We start from the raw sequence: 18895 nt of genomic DNA on the forward strand, positions 1-18895 counted from the left end.
AAGTCGGGAATAACACTCTGATCCCCAGCAGAGAAGAGGATCATAAGCTGGAAATGAATTGATAGACGAAAGAATCCCCAGCAGAGAGAGTCATATCGGCAGCACTCCAATCCCCAGCTGAAAATAAAATAAAATGAGAGAGTCTTATCAGTGAAAACCTTCACAGGCACCATAAGGCAACGGAAGATGAGAGAAATAGAACGAGAGAGTCTTATCGGTAAAAATCTTCACAGGCACCATAAGACGACGGGAGTTGAGAGAAATGAGAGAGTATTATTAGTGAAAACTCCTCGAAGGGCACTATGAGGCGACAAGACAAGATTGGCGGAAAGGATCCGCATTTGGCCAAGAGTCAAGTGTCTGTTTATCCCCAGTGAGATGAGGTCGTCCGAAAGATTGATTGATACAAATAGACTAGGTTGGTTAATCCGGAATGCACGACATGATCGTTGGTATCGGTTATATCATTCAGATAAGTTCTTTTCTTTCCTTTTCCCCAACATTTGTTCAGAAAAATTTCTTCTTTTTTTATCTTTTGAAATCATCACTTTTTCATTTCTTGGTTTAAAGACTTTACCTCCCCAGCAGTTTGTTTTTGAAAAGGATTTTCAGAGCTTACCACCAGTTGCCAAAATGGTGCAAAGCAAAATGTGAATAGGACAGGCCAAAGATAAGGCGACAAAGCAAAAAGAAGTTTGTCGCAAGACCAAATGATGAATGGGTCTAGATCCCAAGAGGACCAAATTTCCAGGGGAAGTTGGAGAAAAACAAAAAAGCAACAGTTAAAAGGTTATGGGGATCCCCAGCAGATTTGCGAGATACAGGAACAACTCCGACAGATTCTCGACCAAATTCCGCAATGGTCGGACAACACAGAGAGGGGAAGGAAGAGAAAAGAAAAACCATCCCCAGCAGGAGTATCATCCTCAGCAAATAATATCATCCCCAGCAAGTTTTGTAATAAAACGCAAAGCAGGGAAAGGGAGAAGGGAAAAGTCATCCCCGGCAGGAGTGGCACGACCACTCACCACGTTATAAACTAACAAATTTTTATTTGATTTGAAGCAGGGAAAGGAAATGTTATTGATAACGGGAAGACATGGCAACAAAGAAGATTATCAAATTGGAGCAGAAAATTTTCTCTTATTGCGAAAATTTTCTTGAAATCAGATACCCTCTTGGGGAAGATGGAAGATAACACAAGTTTTGAAGGAAGTGGAATCCCCCATAGTTTACGGAAGAAAGAATACAAGTTTTAAAGAAAGCAATCTTGGAAGAAGAAAGATAACCCAAGTTTTAAGGGTAGTGGTCTTTGAATCGGTATCATCCCCACTATTGTTAAAGGGAGGAAAGTAACTAGTCTTAAAGAAGGAAGATAATTCCCCAGCAGTGTTATTCCCGGCAGGTTTCAGAGAAGTGAAAACACCAGATAGAAGGAAAGTAGTTCCAAGTGGAAGGAAGGCACCATCTCTAAAGGAAGTAGTCTATGAAGGAGGAAAATAACGTAGTTGTGAATAAAACACTGGTGTTGTCCCCTGCAGTTTTCGAAGGAATAAGACACCAGTTTTGAGGGAAACAGTTGAAAGAAGATGATTCAAGTTAAAGGAGTCAGGAGCCCGCCTGGAGAATGGAGGTGTTACATTTTAAGAAGTTGTTGAAGTCAGGAGCCCGCCTGGAGAATGGAGGTGTTGTATTTTTAAGAAGTAGTTGAAGTCAGGAGCCCGCCTGGAGAGTGGAGGTGTTGTATTTTTAAGAAGTTGTCGAAGTCAGGAGCCCGCCTGGAGAATGGAGGTGTTATATGTTTAAGAATGTTATTGAAATCAGGAGCCCGCCTGGAGAATGGAGGTGTTACATTTTAAGAAGTTGTTGAAGTCAGGAGCCCGCCTGGAGAATGGAGGTGTTATATTTTTAAGAAGTTGTCGAAGTCAGGAACCCGCCTGGAGAATGGAGGTGTTACATTTTGAGAAGTTGTTGAAATTAGGAGCCCGCCTGTAGAATGGAGGTGTTACATTTTAAGAAGTTGTCGAGGTCAGGAGCCCGCCTGGAGAATAGAGGCTAAATTATTTTAAGTTGTTGTTGGAGTCAGGAGCCCGCCTGTAGAATGGAGGTTGTTAAATTTTAAGTTGAAGGAGTCAGGAGCCCGCCTGGAGAATGGAGGCTGAATTATTTTCAAAGTTGCTGATGAAGTCAGGAGCCCGCCTGGAGAATGGAGGTTGTTATATTTTCAAGTTGTAATCGAAGTCAGGAGCCCGTCTGGAGAATGGAGTCGTAGTAGAAGTCAGGAGCCCGCCCGGAGAGCGAAGGGTTACAACAAAGATCCCCAGCATAAATTAAAGTTCAGAAGTCGGAAGGAATGCAACACTAGTCAGAAGAAGGCGGTTCAAGCTTCAAAGGAAAAACAATTCGAAGCTCATAAGAAGGAATAAGCAGTTCAAATTTGGCAATCAAGAGAAGACTACGAGTCAAGACAGAAAGAAAGAAAACGTCAGAGAAACACCAATCACCAAGACGTCAAAGCAACAAGAGACGCAGGAGCATGGCTGAAGATTTAGATAAGATTTTGTAATTCATAGACTATAGTTTAGTCTAGCTTCTTGTTTCCTTTTAGCATGGTGTAATAAGGAGATCGAAAAGCTGTAGCAACAGCATGCAGCTGCAGTAACAACAAAAATGCAATCCCATGGTAGTCCCAGCTACCAAAACTTCCCGAACTATATTAACCTGATTCCCTTCTAGCCAGGGATATGTAGGAAACCTTTGAAGCAAAGGTTCGGTTAAATCTTTTCAAAAATGCTTCAAACGGAGTATCCCAACGGGCAAAAATCGCTCGTATCCGCTCACTTTATCTTTGCGCGAAAACCTTTTGTGTTTTCGGACAAAGAGGGGCAGCTGTGAGCACGTGATTTTTGCCCTATGAGAACTACTCCCAAAAATTCAAAACAAAATGGTTTTGTGTTATTTGCGATTTATTTGTATTTTTGTCTACGCATGTTTGTTTCTACTTTAAATGAGAAAAGTACAAAATATGGGTTGCATGTGCATTTAGGATTTAATTTTACAATTTAGGATTTAATTAAGCAAGTTTGTTTTACAAAAATAGAAAAATCACCAAAAAAAAATATGTACTTTGCATTTAATGTCCGAATTGTGTGATTTTACCTTTAACTTCGTGTGATAGCTATTATTAAGAGTTAATGTTTTAGCTAATTGTCAATTTTATAATTAGGAATTATAGTTGTTGATTAGGAATTGAAAAGAAAATAGAAGAAAAGGAAGAAATAAAGAGAAGTCGGACTGGGCCAGTTTTGAATTAGTTAGACCAGGCCCAAACCAAAACAACCCCTTACAGCCCAGTCCGAATACCCTTTTTACCCGGTCCAATTAGGCTGGCAATACGACCGTCCAAACGACATCATTTTTGTCACTCTCAATCTGGGTCGTTGATCTCACTTGATCAACGGTCCAGATCACTCCACCCTCACTCGTAACCCCATACCCGAATCGCTACCGGATCGACCCCGACCCCAACACTAAACCAAACGACAACGTATTGGATTAGTTTCTTGATCCTAGCCGTTGATCTTAATTGATCTAACGGTTGGGATTAAATCCCTCATACCGTATATATTCCTAAAATCCTACCCAGCCCCTCCCCCCCAAAGCCATGCCCCTTCACCTCTTCGTCTCTGAGTTTCAGAGACCAAACATACCCCCGCCTCTTGCCACCATGCACCGCCCACCGGAAATCGCCTCACAGCGGTTCCGGTGGTCCAAACCCTTCGACCTCCCCACTCCAGATCCATAACCCTTATCCTTCGAATCATCTTACAACCTCTCGAATATTCGATCGAAGATCCCCTTCCCTAACCCTAGTTCATCTGAACGACCCCAGCTTTACACCACAGCTCCGCTATGACCTCTTCTCTCCAAATCCACCCTCTCTTTCCTTCGAATCTAGCCCCAGTCACTCGAACGTTGATTTTGAGCCAGGAACCCTAGCACCGCCACAAGATCCCCTGGTGGCGGCGCCATCTCCAAACCATCCTTAACCCAACACCTAGTAGCTTCCTTGACTCCCTCACCACAAATCACATGCCCGTTTCCCTCTAATCCCTTCGAAACTGGTTGACTCTCAAAAGGGAAGTGAAGCTTGCATTTGATGGACCCTAAAAGAACCAGGTTAAGGGAGTGATACGCAGTAGAAAACTGAGGTCGTAATCGACCTTAGTCATGTGTTCTCAGTCGAGAACACTCGATTAAGGTCCTTTTCGGCTTCAGAATCAAGTTAAAACTTCAAACGAGTGAGAGATAGGTCTAAGTTCGGAGGTATTTCTTCTGTTTCTTTGTTTATTTTTCATGTTTTGTTATTTGTTTATGTTCTTTGTTGTGTATAATTATAGGCTGTGTAATCGGTTCAAATAAGTTTCATCGATTAGTTAAGTTTTATTACAAATTCCTGTTCTTGTCAATGCTGCTTGAATTGCCTGATTATCTATTTCGGATTGATTGATGTCAATTGTTGTAGGCAATCGGTTAATTAGTTTTCGTTGATTAATTCGTTCTTGTTTGTAAACCAATAAGTTCATCAAATGTTTGTTGTGTATGTTTGATCTGTAGACACTTAGCTTCAGGGCATTGTCAATAGGCTGACAATGAACCTGCATTCATGTTACCTGCATTCATGTTCATTTTGATTCAATTTTCAGTTTCAGTTATAATGATTCTATTGAGTTCTGTGTTGTGATTTAAATTCAGTCCATGGGTTTCAATGGGAACTCAACCTTAGTCATTCAGTTGTTAGGAGAATTGGTTATAGTTGTTAGTCAGATTTAGTTTTAAATCATTGTTAGTTTGAACAGATTTTAGAGTTAAAAGGTTTTAATACGGATGAATAGATTGTATTAGGGGGAGTAATATAAGGGGGTTTCAGGGGTAATTTGGGAATTGAAAATAGAAAGAAATGGGTAGTTTGAGTGTTCTGTCCACTAAGTATTAAAATACCATTAAACTAATACAATTGTTTAGTGCTAATGGGGAACAAGACCTAATGGTGGGGGAAAGGTTTAAAAAAAATGGATTAAGAAATAGGTGTCCATACCTATTTGAATTTTAATAAAGAAAAGACAAGTGTAGTGGGGAACAAAACACTTGATAATGGGTTGTAAGGAAAGATGATGGGCAAAAAATCTGATAAGGTAGGGGGCAGGGTCAGTGTTTGGATATAAATAGAGTCATTTATAGACAGAAGAGGGGGCTGAGTTTTGGGAGAGGATAAGAGGATTTTCTGAAAATCTGGAGGGAAATCTGAAGAGAGGAAAAAGTAATCTGAGAGTAACATTTTGAGTTTTGAATTAGTTCTAAGAGAGAGTTTAAGAGAAAAGATATTGTTCCATTGAGTTCTAGGCAGAATATAGATTCCAAGCACTGGTTCTTGCCCTTTTGATTGTTGAATCTATTTGGCAGTCCATTGATTCTGCTTCTGACCTTATCCGAGCTCAGTTTGTTCAATTACTGGGTGTTTGTGTTGCTGTTGGTATTGCTGGGAATTTTTTTTTTTCAACTGGTTTTCCTGAGTTGATACTAGATATTGGTTACTGGTGTCATTCTGCTGTATTGTCTTGCTACTGCTGCTGCTGATCCTTTTCTTCTTCTTCTTGTATTCCAATACAAGGTACACAATTGTAACTCTAGCATTTGTAAGCTAAAAACATGGAGTTCGAATATACGTGAAGAGTTGAAATTTTGTTTTGGTTTCTATATGATTGATGTATTTAAATTATTCAGTCACTGATGTAGTATATAGATCCCTGTAGTTAAGAACGATCTTAATGGACTGTTAAAACCAATTGGAAGCTATAGTTGTTAGATTAGGTTCTATTAGTTCTGAGTATTTAGCTTGCACACCATTTGATAATTCAGATATCACTGCAGCAATTGAAAAGAAGAGAAAATTGTAAATGTGACTAACATTGTTAGATAGCACCAGTCGTAGGTGTCAATTATGATTTTAGCATTTCTGATTGTGTTGTTCTGCTATTAAGTAATCACAGATTTCTCAAAACAATTGGTAATGGCTCACTAGTTTTGAAGCAGGAACATGTAATTCAGATTAAGGGTACTGGTTGCCCGGATTGGCGTTAATAAAGGTAGTGTTAAACCCAATTGGACTTGATGCATGATATAAGCCACTTCCTATATGTAAATAACGAACAGTAGACTGAGTAGGAGTAATATTCGCGTTTTATTCATGCAACTGATGTTTTGACTTGGGGCCTTGCCCTCAGCCGTTGTTTAATGGGCTCACATTTGGGCCCAAGCTGGCATTTGTACTGATTCCTTACACGGACTGTAGAAAGGCCCAAATCCGTTGAATGATTTGAACTCATGCGCCCATGAACCCCAGTTATAACAAATCTTATAACAAATCTTACTGTACCGGACTATGCGAATTAAGTTGATTGAGTAGGATTTCAAATTCCTTTAAAGATAAATAAGAGAAAAAAAATGTAGTCACTTTAGGATTGTCCTTTCAAATAAACGAGATGAGCCTCGCCTAGTAAAACTCAATGATTGCGGGGCCCTCACAATTGTATATATATTAATTACTTAGAACTCGGGATCGGTCGCTTAGCGAATTTCACGGCCTTTTTCCCAAAAGTAGTAACGCGTTAGTCACTGTTAGGCGCTTACTTTTAATAATTTACTTTCTTAAACTCGGGTGCACATTTATGTGACCCAAATCCAAATCTCAACGAAATCGAAATGTGTAGTTAATCACGGGTACATTGATTGTGACGTGGTTCGAGATGCATTTCCATGACGTTGCAAATTCCTTTTAAAAAAACCATGAATGAGACGAGCCTTGACAAACAATAATACACAAACTGCGGGGCCCTCAACGGACAGTTATTTCAAACGCTTAGATTTCGAGACAGGTCGCATAGCGAACTTTACGGCTTTTCTCAAAATAACAACGCGTTAGTATCTTTAGGCGCAAGTTTAATAATGTTATCTTCCTAAACTTGGGTGCACATTTATGTCACCCAAATCCAAATCTCAACGAAGTTGGAACGTAGCGAAAATTGCGGGTACATTTATGTGGCGCAATTCGAGATGCATTCTCACGACGTTGCAATTCTTTGAATAAATAATAACAAAAGCAGTAAACAGTTAAAATTTGCACATAGGTTCATAATTGTATAAAATCAGATAATTAAGCCGAATATGACAGTAGAGCGACCGTGCTAGAACCACGGAACTCGGGAATGCCTAACACCTTCTCCCGGGTTAACAGAATTCCTTATCCGGATTTCTGGCGCGTAGACTATTAAACAGAGTCATTCTTTTCCTCGATTCGGGATTCAACCGGTGACTTGGGACACCACAAATCTCCCAAGTGGCGACTCTGAATCTTTAAATAAAATCCCCTTTTGATTGTCCTTTAATTGGAAAAACTCCCTTTTACGTCCCTTTGCGGGGTGTAGCTGAAAAAGGAGGTGTGACACTACACAAATAAAAGAATACCACACTAAAGTGGATGTTTATTGATATAAAAACTCATATCATAATAAACTTGGAGTTTATTGATAATTGCATGCGTCATGGTGTAAACCTGAAGTTTATCAATATTGATAATTTATTCAGTTGACATAATTGGTTTAACCATATCAATTTAAGTATGGTGTGCAAAAATAATCGAGAATTCACATGGATAAATATTAAAGAACTAGAAAGTTCTTTATGAATTCTCTTATGTTGCATGTTCTCATTAATTAATAGACCAACTAAAATTGAAATTGAATCCCATGAATGCTGGAAATATCAAAGGTGAATATAAGCCCATTCACCTATCATGTATACCACATAAAATGCATTTATGATATGGTTACATGTGCGATTATTATTAACCCGCAACATGGTATTTTGCGAGGTAACTTACTCAATAATTAAATTTCGAGCATAATTTCCAGATTTTCTATTCAAGAAGTTCATCTTGATAAGTTGATTTACATCACAGTTGGTTTAGCAAAATATTTTATTGAGTGCCTCCACTTAATAGCTAAACTATTGCTTATGAGAACAAAGTTATCTATATCAGTTTGATATAGGTTATATACGAAAGTATATTACATTCTCCCCTCACAAGTGGTTCAGGGTCAGGAACCAAATAATTTTATCTTATTATTATTATTAATGTGCGGTGTATATTTTAATTAACACCATGACACACAAAGATGGGCTTTCAAAGTTGAGGAAAATAAGTTAGTTTTTCTAACATGAGGGGGAGACATGACAAAGAGTTGAGAAAAAGTTACGTGGAATGAATTATCACGTGTACATCTAGATCCTCGAATAAGATAATATAAACTTGAAGTTTATAAAAAGATAATTCATTTGCAACATATTGCAAAGCATGCCATACGCATTTGCTGACCCAAAGAAAGTAACTATATTCTCATTGCAAATGCTCCTATTAAGTCCTAGAAGGACAAAATCTATGGTACGCTTAAACCATATAGACAAATTAGTTTCAAATAAACTTCTTGATAAAGAAGATGAGCAAATGATCAAAATAATCATAATAAAGGAGACAAGTGATCTAGAAGATCACATGACATAACACTTCATAAAATCTCAGATATTCAGTACCTGAATAAATGAATGAAGAGATCTCTATGTTATGTCTTTATGAAAAAATATTGGAACCGATATAAAATGTTTGTCGACGACATCTATCATAGCACTAAGTATAGATGAGGACCTCGAGTCTATCGCCTATAGACACAAAAATATTGGCCAAATGGAAAAGACACAATTCAAGTAGAATTGATTCCATATGAAAGACATATAGTTTTGGACATGTAGTTCAAACACTCGAAAGTATAAAGTCATTAGTGTGTGTAATCACTTTCATGTATCTTATATGTCTGGCATGACATGAAAACTTGATATAAATCTAAAGTCTATTTATATGACTTATTTGACTATACATATGTGGCAATCCCCAAAGGATTTAAATTGCTTAAAGCATATACAATTCTTCATCTTGAAGTACCACATCCTCAGCGCAATTTGTGCACAATGTATTATGCTATAATTATACGCATGATAGTAATATGATAGCAAGAGTTTTTGCCTTGATATTGAAATGATGATTCCAACAAGATCATATGAAGACAATTCATTTCTATCGGGAATGATTTCAAGGTGCAACATATTCATTTAAGTTAATATGATTGATTTATTCACCACATCTCTACCGATGTCAACCTTTAAGAAGTTAGTATACAAGATTGGGATGTGAAGGCTCAAGAATGTGAATTGATGCTCTTATCAGAGGCAGTTAATACGCGTTGTACTCTTTTTCCCTTACAAGGTTTTGTCCCACTGGATTTTCCTTGCAAGGTTTTTAACGAGGCAACCAAAAGGCGTATTATTAGATATGTGTACTCTTTTTCCTTCTCCAGAATTTTTTTTCCACTGGGTTTTATTTTAGTTACGGTTTTAACAAGCCACATTATCTGTTGAATAAACATTCAGGGGAAGTGTTATAATATAATTTTATTTATGGTGAATATTTATATTTAGAAAGATTCTAGGGTTCATTACTTGGTGACTAAATCATCCTCTCCCTGTAAATAGAGAGTTTTATTCCATTGTAATTACCTCTCTCCCTAATTTTCTCTCTGCAATATAAATTGGCTATTTGTGCACTTCGACCGTTAAGCGGTTAAGCTGTGGAGGAAATTGCCGACCCAGCTTATATATGGGCTAATGAGAAGGGACCAAGCCCAAGAGATGAAGCAGAGAAGCACGTGCAGGCGTGAGTCACGTGCTCCAAAGTCCGCGTAGTTAGTCTCCTGGGATGATATTCCATTGCTGATCAATAAACTGCAGATTCCACGCCCTTTGCGAACACACTATTAGATCGCATTCACATTTTTGTCTTTTCGAAATCTCTTTACATTAGTTTCCTACGATTTTCTTTGAATTAAAGAAACCTCTATTGGATGTGACATTCAAAATATTAGAGCATAGAATTGTTGATCGATGAACATCTAGAGGGTGCATTAATTCCCAGTTAAAACTCGTCTCGGGGGCTGAAATTTTGGTTTAAAAAGGAATGAAAAATCAAACTTGGAGATGGGTTTTAGGTTTGGTGTATATATTAACTGTTGCCTCTATTTGGATTGCTGCTAGTTTTGTGGTTCAGTCCGTTGTGGATGCCGGTGTTTCCCCTTTTCTTGTCACGTACATCTGCAATTCTTTGTTCGTTATATACGTTCCCCTTATTGAAATTATACGCTTTCTCGAAGATAAATATGGGACTTTATTGTTTTGGCAAAAGAAAAAAGACAGCAGCACCTTGCAAGAAGATTCTGGTGAATCAGAGGAGGCTATTCTTCTTGACGACGGAGCTGAGGATTCGAGTCCAAGTGGGATTGCAGAAGAGAGCAAATTGGCTGTTGCTGATAAGGATTTAGATCAAAGTGTTGATACTGGGTTGGACGCAAAAGGGCGTTGGACCCGTTCTAGAGTAGCTAAAGTTAGCTTGTTAATATGCCCTTTTTGGTTTCTAGCACAGCTTACGTTTAATCTATCACTCAAATATACAACTGTTACGGTAAGCTTACTATCTTTTACTCAATTTATGCGTCTTGCTTTCCGTTTTAGTCTGTTTAACGAACCTCACTTTTCTATATTTAGTAAGTTTTTAATCCCATATTTCTATAATATCCTTAACGACTCTCCCTTATAGGAATGAGATTACATGTTTTGGACTGCGAGATTCAAAGCGTTTACACACAATTTTAGTTTAAGATCACAAGATTCAATAGTCTTCTCTACATTTTTAAATTTCATGCACGGTCGAGCTAAGATATACAAGATGGAACGGAGGGAGTTGCTTTTATCGACAAACATTGATGTATGTAACGGACACACTCCACTAACTTCAACTCGAGTTATGTAGTTGAAGATTTTTTAGGAGTGTATATACTTATATTATGTTCAAGCCAGTTATCGCATTAATAGTGGGTGCAATGTTATATCCGCCTCTGTTAACCAATGTGTAATGCGGTTGTGATTTTGGTTTTCCTTACAGTCAAACACCATCTTAAGCAGTTCATCCAGCTTGTTTACGTTTCTGGTGTCTCTTGTATTCTTGGGGGAGATTTTCACTTGGGTGAAGCTGATCAGTGTGCTTCTTTGCATGGGAGGAACAATCATCGTCAGCTTGGGTGACTCAAAATCAGGATCCAGTAAAGTTGCTTCAAACCCTGTTCTTGGAGACATTCTTGCTCTCCTCTCATCCGCTTTTTATGCTGTGTACATAACCCTCATTCGTAAAAAGTTACCTGATGATGATGGAAAAAGTGGTCATGCCAGTATGGCACAGTTTCTTGGATTTTTGGGTTTATTCAACCTGCTGATATTCTTACCCATCCCTCTTGTACTCAACTTTGCTAACCTCGAGCCATTTAATACGCTCACCTGGAAGCAACTTGGCCTAATTGTTGGTAAAGGTATGAGTCTGCCTACCCTTGCATATTTAAGTATTTATTGATTTGTTGTGTCTTTGTGTGCGTAAATGAGTGAAAATGGGGACGATGACATATGATAGTCCATTCATTTTTTCTTCTACATGATCTTCTAATTGTTGTTTCTTCAGTGCTTTCTTGAACAGAATTGCTTACTATGTGACCCTTTGAAGTAAGTGTTTGCATTTGGTTCCTGTCCTATGAAAAACAGGATGATTTCTAGCTCTTGGCAGAAGTTGTATTTTGATACCGTCTACAGCATATAATTTCAACCAACAATTAGAGCATGGTGGGAGAACTACACTGTCATAGGATAACTTGGTTTTAACCTATCTAATATTCCTAAAAATATTGAAGAACAACTTGAATAAATGGAACAAGGAGGTGCTTGGATGCATGGAAACAAATTATGGATACCTATTTAATGAACTTACAAGTACTAGAAGAGGAGGAAAAAGAAGGCGTAAATGATGATGAGGAAATCCAGAAGGAAACAATCAAAGGCGATATGGGGCAAGCAACTAGTGGCCCCAGAAATTATTTGGAGATAAAAGTCACACTTAAATTGGTCTGAAGAATAATTCTAAACTCTTCTGTTGTGTCATTAATCCATAGAAATGAAATAATTTCATTGAGCGCCTAGTCAAATGTTGTAAGAGAAAAGTGAGAATGGACGCTAATTATGGACCGAATCACATTCTAGACAATTATTGAGGAGGAGAAAGAGGAATGGAGCAACCATTCAGAAGAAGAGATCCTTTAGGCTCTATGAAATTGTTTGGGAGACAAAGTAGTACGCCGCATAACTTACGCCTGCATGAGTTTCCTTTTGCATTCTTTCACCATTTGGAGGTGCTACAGAAAGAGGTTGTGGAATGTATGAATCACTTCTACGGTTCTACCGAAGTGTTTTAATTTTTCTTTTGTAATTTTGATTCCTCAGAGAAGTGGTGGATTGGGCCCCCAGGCTTTGGTCTAGTGGTAAGAGTGCAACATGTTATGTGTGAATTGATCGCACGTCGTTGGCTCGAACTAAAGCCTAGTATTTAAATGGGGAAGGGTAGAGGGGCGGGTCCATTATCCACTGAGTTTCTAACTATGCACCATTGGTCCTCAGAGATTTCTCGGTCATTAAAAGAATGGTGCTTTGTGCATTTAGGATTTTTGGCGGATCAGTTTGGTGGCAGTGTATAAGATCATCACGAACACATTATCCTTGAGATTGAAACGCGTCTTAGACAAGCTCATTTCTATTTCATGGAATGCTTTTGAGAGGAGTAGACAAGTCCTAGGACTCTTTTTGCTAATGAGATATTAGATTGTAGATTGAGGAGTGGAGAATAGAGAATGTTGTTTATATTGGGCATAGAACAAATGGATAATTAAGTGAATTAGAGCATCTTGCTATATTTTGATATAAATGGAGGCAATGGATCCAACATGCTTACCAATGGTTAAATTCTCTTTCATGATTAGCAAATTTTCCTTTGGTTTCTTTGGTATTAGTAGGGACTAACACAGGAGACCCCCTCTCACCCTTGCTATTTTTTATTGTTATGGAAGCATTTAGTAAACTTCTTAGTGCTTGGCATTTATACTAATGAAATTTTTTGATTACTGGTAAAAAAATATTAAGTGAACTTCTAGAAAATGTGAAGATTGGAGGTTTTGTTAATGGCTTTAAGGTTAATGGCTACATGCCTACAGGGTAGATCCGGTTTTCTTCGTTGCGAATGATATTCTTTCTTTTTTTCCGACCCACAGAAGAGAGGTTTGATAGCTTTAGAACTTGAGTTTGGTTTGAAGTAGCATTGGAAATTTAAGTTGATTCCCCTAGGTATGGCTCGAAATGTGTAAGACTTAGGTAAGGATACGTGAATGCAAGGGCTTCATTACCTATCAAATATTCGACGCCTTCTTTTGGATACAAGTTGAAGAAACTCTTTACGATGACTGGCAATGTTGTACGAACTCGGGTGTCCACGCGGTATGGATTTAGAGGTCAAATTCGCTAATCTCATAACCTTTAGGATTCAATGAATAACAGTGATACAATTAGGAGTACCGGGTATTGGGATACAGAATACAGATAATAAATGTGTAAATATAAAATATTTGATGGAGTAATTAGTTAGCCATTCAATTATTAAAGTCGATGTTATGCTAAAATCCAGTTTTACTTAATTAACTAAGTTATACTGAATAAACTTTATTTTATGCTGTGTTAAATGGTCCAGAACTTGCCCAACCGGTTTTATTCCTTCTGGGTCTTGTTTATAAAAGTGAACTTTATTTGTCATCCAAACTTGTTTGTTGTGGCCCAATCAAGATACAACACATTTCTCTTAATACTTTTGTTGAACCACTTTTTAAAAGCCCAGCATACGAGCAACTAGTGGAGGAACCTTAGCTTAGTTACTCCCACCCGCAACTAGCGAAGAAACCTTAGCTTCAATACCCCACCCGCAACTAGCAAACAAACCCTAGCACAATTGCTCCTCTCTTCTAACTTCTCTATCAATCTCTAGACCTCTTTATCTTAGTTTGAAAAGAATGGTTTTAGACAGACTATTTCTATTTGACAAAAAAAGTAGAAGGGGATGTTTATACATCTTTTTTTTTTTTAAATGGTAACAGAATTCATTAAAAATTGAACTTAGCACAAAGATAGTGCTAATAGAAACAGACCCTAGTTACAAGACTTCCAGAAAGATAAAAAGAAAAAAAGACAAGTCTTGTGACAGTTACAAAGATCCAATGAGATCAACTAGGGACTCTACATCTTGTACTAAAGCTTCTTTACACCAAAAGTGAAACAAAAATAAGCAGTTCATTTTGATCTTCTGTTCAGAGTTGGCTGAATCTGCTAAACATCTGGAGTTCCTTTCCAACCAAACTGTCCAGAATTACATGCAGGAATGATGCTCCACCACTTCATCTGACTTGTTCCAGCTGCTAAGTTGTCCCAAACAAACAAAAGCTCCATGGTATCTCTTGGCATTGCCAATTTAGACCTTTCATACTCATGAACAACTTCCATAATCTACTGGTACCTGACAATGAAGGAAGAGATGACTGTTTGTTTCGTTGGCCTTACCACATAGGAAACATTTGGAACACAGGGGCATTCCTCTCTTCATTAAACTCTCATGAGTCAAGACAGCCTTGTTTGACCACTAGCCAACAAAATACTGCAACTTTAAAAGGAACCTTCAATCTCCAGATATGCTTCCATAGCCAAGGCCCTTGCTGCTGGACTGATCTGTTTAGGCCCTCATATGCAGATTTAACGGCGAAAACTCCTCTGCAATTGCTATCCCATGTCAGTCTATCCACTTGCTCAACTGTTCCCTTGAAAGTTTCCAGGACCTAAAAGAACTCGATCACTCTAGTTACCTCCTAATCATTGAGAAATCTTCTGAAACTGAAATTCCATCCCTGCTGGCTCCAGGTTTCAGCAATAGTAGCATCAGGCTGTTGTGCTAACTGCTAAGTAGTACAAATCAGGGAAACTGTCTTTAAATGGACAATTTCCTGTCCAAACATCCTTCCAGAAGGAAGTCTTTGCTCCATTCCCCACCTTTATGCTGGTGTTTCTCATAAAAGTTGGCCATAGAGCTCTAATAGATCTCCACACACACACTCCATAGGGACTGGCCGCTGCACCAAAGCTCCACTGACCTTCAATCTCATATTTTGTACATATCACCTTCCTCCGTGAAGCTTGTTCTTTTTTTTTTTAATAATTTCCCAGTATCAACTGGGTGTGTTGTATTATCTTTAGAAAGGAGGGGGAGATTGCCTTACCTCCAAGACCGTAAAGCTTGTTCCTCTAGTGGAAATCTCCAAAGCCATTTCATGAATAGGCTTTTTATTATGTTGCCTCAAATTTCTGATTCCCAAACCACCTTCTCTTCTGCAACTGTAAGAGTTTTCCATTTAACTAAATGATAACCCCTTTTTTCTCTATTGCCTTGCCATATGAATTCCTCCTCAGAGCATCAATCTTCTTGCTTGCTGGTAATGGGAACAATGACATCATGTAGGTGGGAAGAGAGTCTAACACACTGTTGACCAGTACAACCCTCCCTCCCATAGACAGATAATTATTCTTCCATTTAGACAATTTTTTTCACACCTTTCTAGGACACCATTTCATATCCGTTGAGACTTGCTCTTTGCCCAAATAAGTGGTAGGCAAGGATCTTACCTCACATCCCAAAGAGCTAGCTAATCTTTGAGTATCCTAAAGGGGATGTTTATGTGACACTCTTTCGTATTAGTCTATTCCCAAAAGAATGATATCTGTCTATATTTTGAAACAGTCTAACTTAAACTTCTCATTTTACACTTAATAACATGCTTTTATAGCCACACAAATGTCATGTCATGTTTAAGACCACAAGTTCCAAATTTTTGTCTTTCTTTCTTAAACTTCGTGCCCAATCAAACAGGTTCACACAAAATGAGACGGAGGGAGTAATAGGTTTTGTCCGTCGAACTATCAGAAAGTTCATAATATTTGGTTTTCTGTGAACAACAGATGAGACAGTTTTTTAATTCAGGACACCGATGGGGTGTGAGGCGGTTCTGAGTTTCAGGTCAGTTTGGTAGTTCAAGGCACTCGTAATTGGAGTGGTACATAATACTCATGAGTTAGTTATGATCTACATTTGTAAAATGGAGACACTACACCCAAGTACTTGGTCTGCCACTTGAGGGAAAGTTCTTGGGAAGTGCAAAGACAGTTAACTCTGGCAACTGATGAGATAGAGAGGTTTTCTGGAAGACAAAGCAGATTTGAATAGTTTTTTTGAAGTGCTTGAGGTGTTTTTAAAGTTCGAAGAACGTTTTTAAAAAAATAGAACCAACAGACACATTGAAGAAGAGCTTGGTCTTTTGCTGTTTGCAAGAATCTTAGATGGAATATGTCCCTAACTAAGCTGCTGGCAGGAAAAACAGAAACAAAAGTGAAGTCCTCTTTTTGCCTCTACATTGCCGAGTAGAGGAAATGTTCTAGGTTCTACATTTGTTCATATAAGGTTTAGTCTTTTTTCCAGTTAGAAAGATGCTTTATGACCCTGGCTAAGCTGCTGGAAGGAAATTCAGAAACAAAAAAAAAGGATACCTCTTTTTTATTGTACACAGCAACTTTTAATCGTACTCTAATTCATGATTTATCCTGATTTTTCTATTTTGTATTTTGTCTGCATCTGATAATTGAGATTAGGAGAAGCGTAACTAGGAAGCATAGCTTATAAGCATCAGTCATATGATGGTGAGTCCTTGTCGCAGGAGCAAATCAAGAGACTTGACCTTAAATCACTCACGTCAACTATATAAGAGTTCCTTTAACCAGCTAGTATCATGAGATTTGATTTTTAGCTGTTCATCAATCATCAAGTGTGCAGGCATCCTGTACCTTAAATTCTTTAGTTGTGAAAGGTAGAGTTAGACTAGCGAGGCGTGTCGTCCTCTATGATTTCATTCTTGTTATATTTCATCTCATCCTCGTGAATTTCTACTTTTGGGGGAGGGGGGGGGGAGTGGGTTTGGCATCGTAATTCTTTTTCTAATTCTTTTAATGTGACTGAACTACATAGTACAGGTGCATCTAAACTTCTAATAACCATGTCAGAATTGCTGGGCGAAGGGAGCCGTGAGTCATCTATTATTCTGCGCTTGATATTTAGCAACAGTTTTTTTTAATCGTTTTGATGTTTCATCAGGAATCCGTGCTTCTAAACTACTTGAAGTAGTGAAAGTTACCCTCGGAAATAGACATGTTATCCAACTGTGGTGTCAATCTTTACGTTCTTCGTTCATCTCGTCTTTAAGAATTTCTCCTTTTCTTCGGATGGGATTTGGCATTGCCAACTTTTTGGTTTTTGTTTACTTGATCTGGTAGGAGGCCACATAATATATGGACTACTAACTTCAAAATAACCATATATAGGTATGTTTGACAATGTGCTGAGTGATTTACTGTGGGCCAAGGCTATTCTTTTAACCTCCACAACAGTAGCAACAGCAGGACTCACCATTCAGGTCCCGTTAGCTGCAATCGTGGATACATTGACAGGAAATGCACCCCCAATCTTGGATTACATCGGAGCTGCAGCTGTTATGGTTGGTTTTGCAGGCATTAACATCCCTTCAGACGCATGTTCAGTACTAGAAGAAGCAAGCATTGAACTTGAAAATGGGAAAATCCAGTCCACAGAACAAGATCACCTATCACCAAGGTAGACTACCTCTTTTGCTTAATGGTGACGGGTTTGTCTGGTGGCAGTAGTTTAGGTGTATCTTATGTTAACCTTACTCAATGTTACAGAAGGGAACTTAACGTATTCTTTGTTTTCTTTCCCGAGCATGTTCAAAGCTCAATGACACCCACAATGTTAGGTTGGTTCGCTGCAAAAGTATAGGTGTGTCCAGTCTTTTACTGTCTTGTGCAGATATAACAATGCAAACCCCAAAATTTTATACTTACTATACATCAAGTGAGAATTATCTCTTTCAATTCTCATTTTGCAGATGAATGCTTCGAAATACACTTGTTTTTTCAAACTTTGATGCATGACTTCCCACGTGCAGGAAGGATCGATCATTTGAATCCTTTTGCTTTTTTTCCCTGGAAAATCCATACTTAAGTGGTTGAGTTGACTGTAAAATTACCTTACCTGCCTCTCTCCATCTAATGTCACAAACTTGAGTTCTAGGGGGCTTCAGAATTGGGTAAAAACCGAATTATCGAAAAAAGATTCAATAATTTAGTTAAATTTTCGGTTGTAACTTTTGCAATTTGATAATCCGGTTTGGTTTTTGGTTTTGTACCAAAAAGTTACCGAACAAAAAAATGTATAAATACACTTAACTGTTACATTCATATATTATACTAATGATTTTTAAAAATCTTAATCCGGGAAATATTATATGCAAGTACAACAATAACAAACCCAGTACAATCCCACGCGTGGGTCTGGGGAGGGTTATATGTGGTATTACTTTTTATTTTTCTGTTCTTCGTTTTTCATCATAGCTTGTAAATGAGAGAACAGATCTATCAAGAAAATAGCAACTGCAAAGGACAACCTCCGAAATAAGTATTGCTTTGTAACGATTTGAATGCAATAAAAAACAAGTAGAACTCATAATAATTATAGCACACAAGTATTACTTTCGCGGACAAACTTCTTAACCTGTCTAGGGAACAAGTATTAAGTTTTATATGTAAGAAGTGAATTTCTCTTTGACAAACTACACACCCTTCTAAATTTCTTTTCTCATTTCATATCCTTTAGGCGAAATACATAAACGGTCCCTTTAAGTTGTCCTTAACGATAAGACAAATA

At 38.0% G+C, this 18895-nt stretch overlaps 1 protein-coding gene across 1 annotated transcript; it reads left to right on the forward strand.

Moving 5' to 3' along the window:
* Positions 1-9840: 9840 nt before the first annotated feature.
* On the forward strand, positions 9841-18076 carry LOC107822005 (thiamine-repressible mitochondrial transport protein THI74-like). Its single transcript, XM_016648501.2, has 3 exons — positions 9841-10624; positions 11105-11525; positions 17497-18076. Exons 1-3 carry the CDS (start codon positions 10124-10126, stop codon positions 17787-17789), a joined length of 1215 nt encoding a protein of 404 aa, XP_016503987.1. The 5' UTR covers positions 9841-10123; the 3' UTR covers positions 17790-18076.
* The last annotated feature ends 819 nt before the right edge of the window (positions 18077-18895 follow it).

This window comes from Nicotiana tabacum, chromosome 22 (assembly GCF_000715075.1).
Source record: "Nicotiana tabacum cultivar K326 chromosome 22, ASM71507v2, whole genome shotgun sequence".
Taxonomy (NCBI): Eukaryota; Viridiplantae; Streptophyta; class Magnoliopsida; order Solanales; family Solanaceae; genus Nicotiana; species Nicotiana tabacum.

Coding starts and splice junctions, on each gene's coding strand:
- LOC107822005 (XM_016648501.2), top strand. CDS start 10,124: ATGAAAAATCAAACTTGGAGATGGGTTTTAGGTTTGGTGTATATATTA. Junction 10,625..11,104: donor TCAAATATACAACTGTTACG/GTAAGCTTACTA, acceptor TTTTCCTTACAG/TCAAACACCATCTTAAGCAG. Junction 11,526..17,496: donor TGGCCTAATTGTTGGTAAAG/GTATGAGTCTGC, acceptor AACCATATATAG/GTATGTTTGACAATGTGCTG.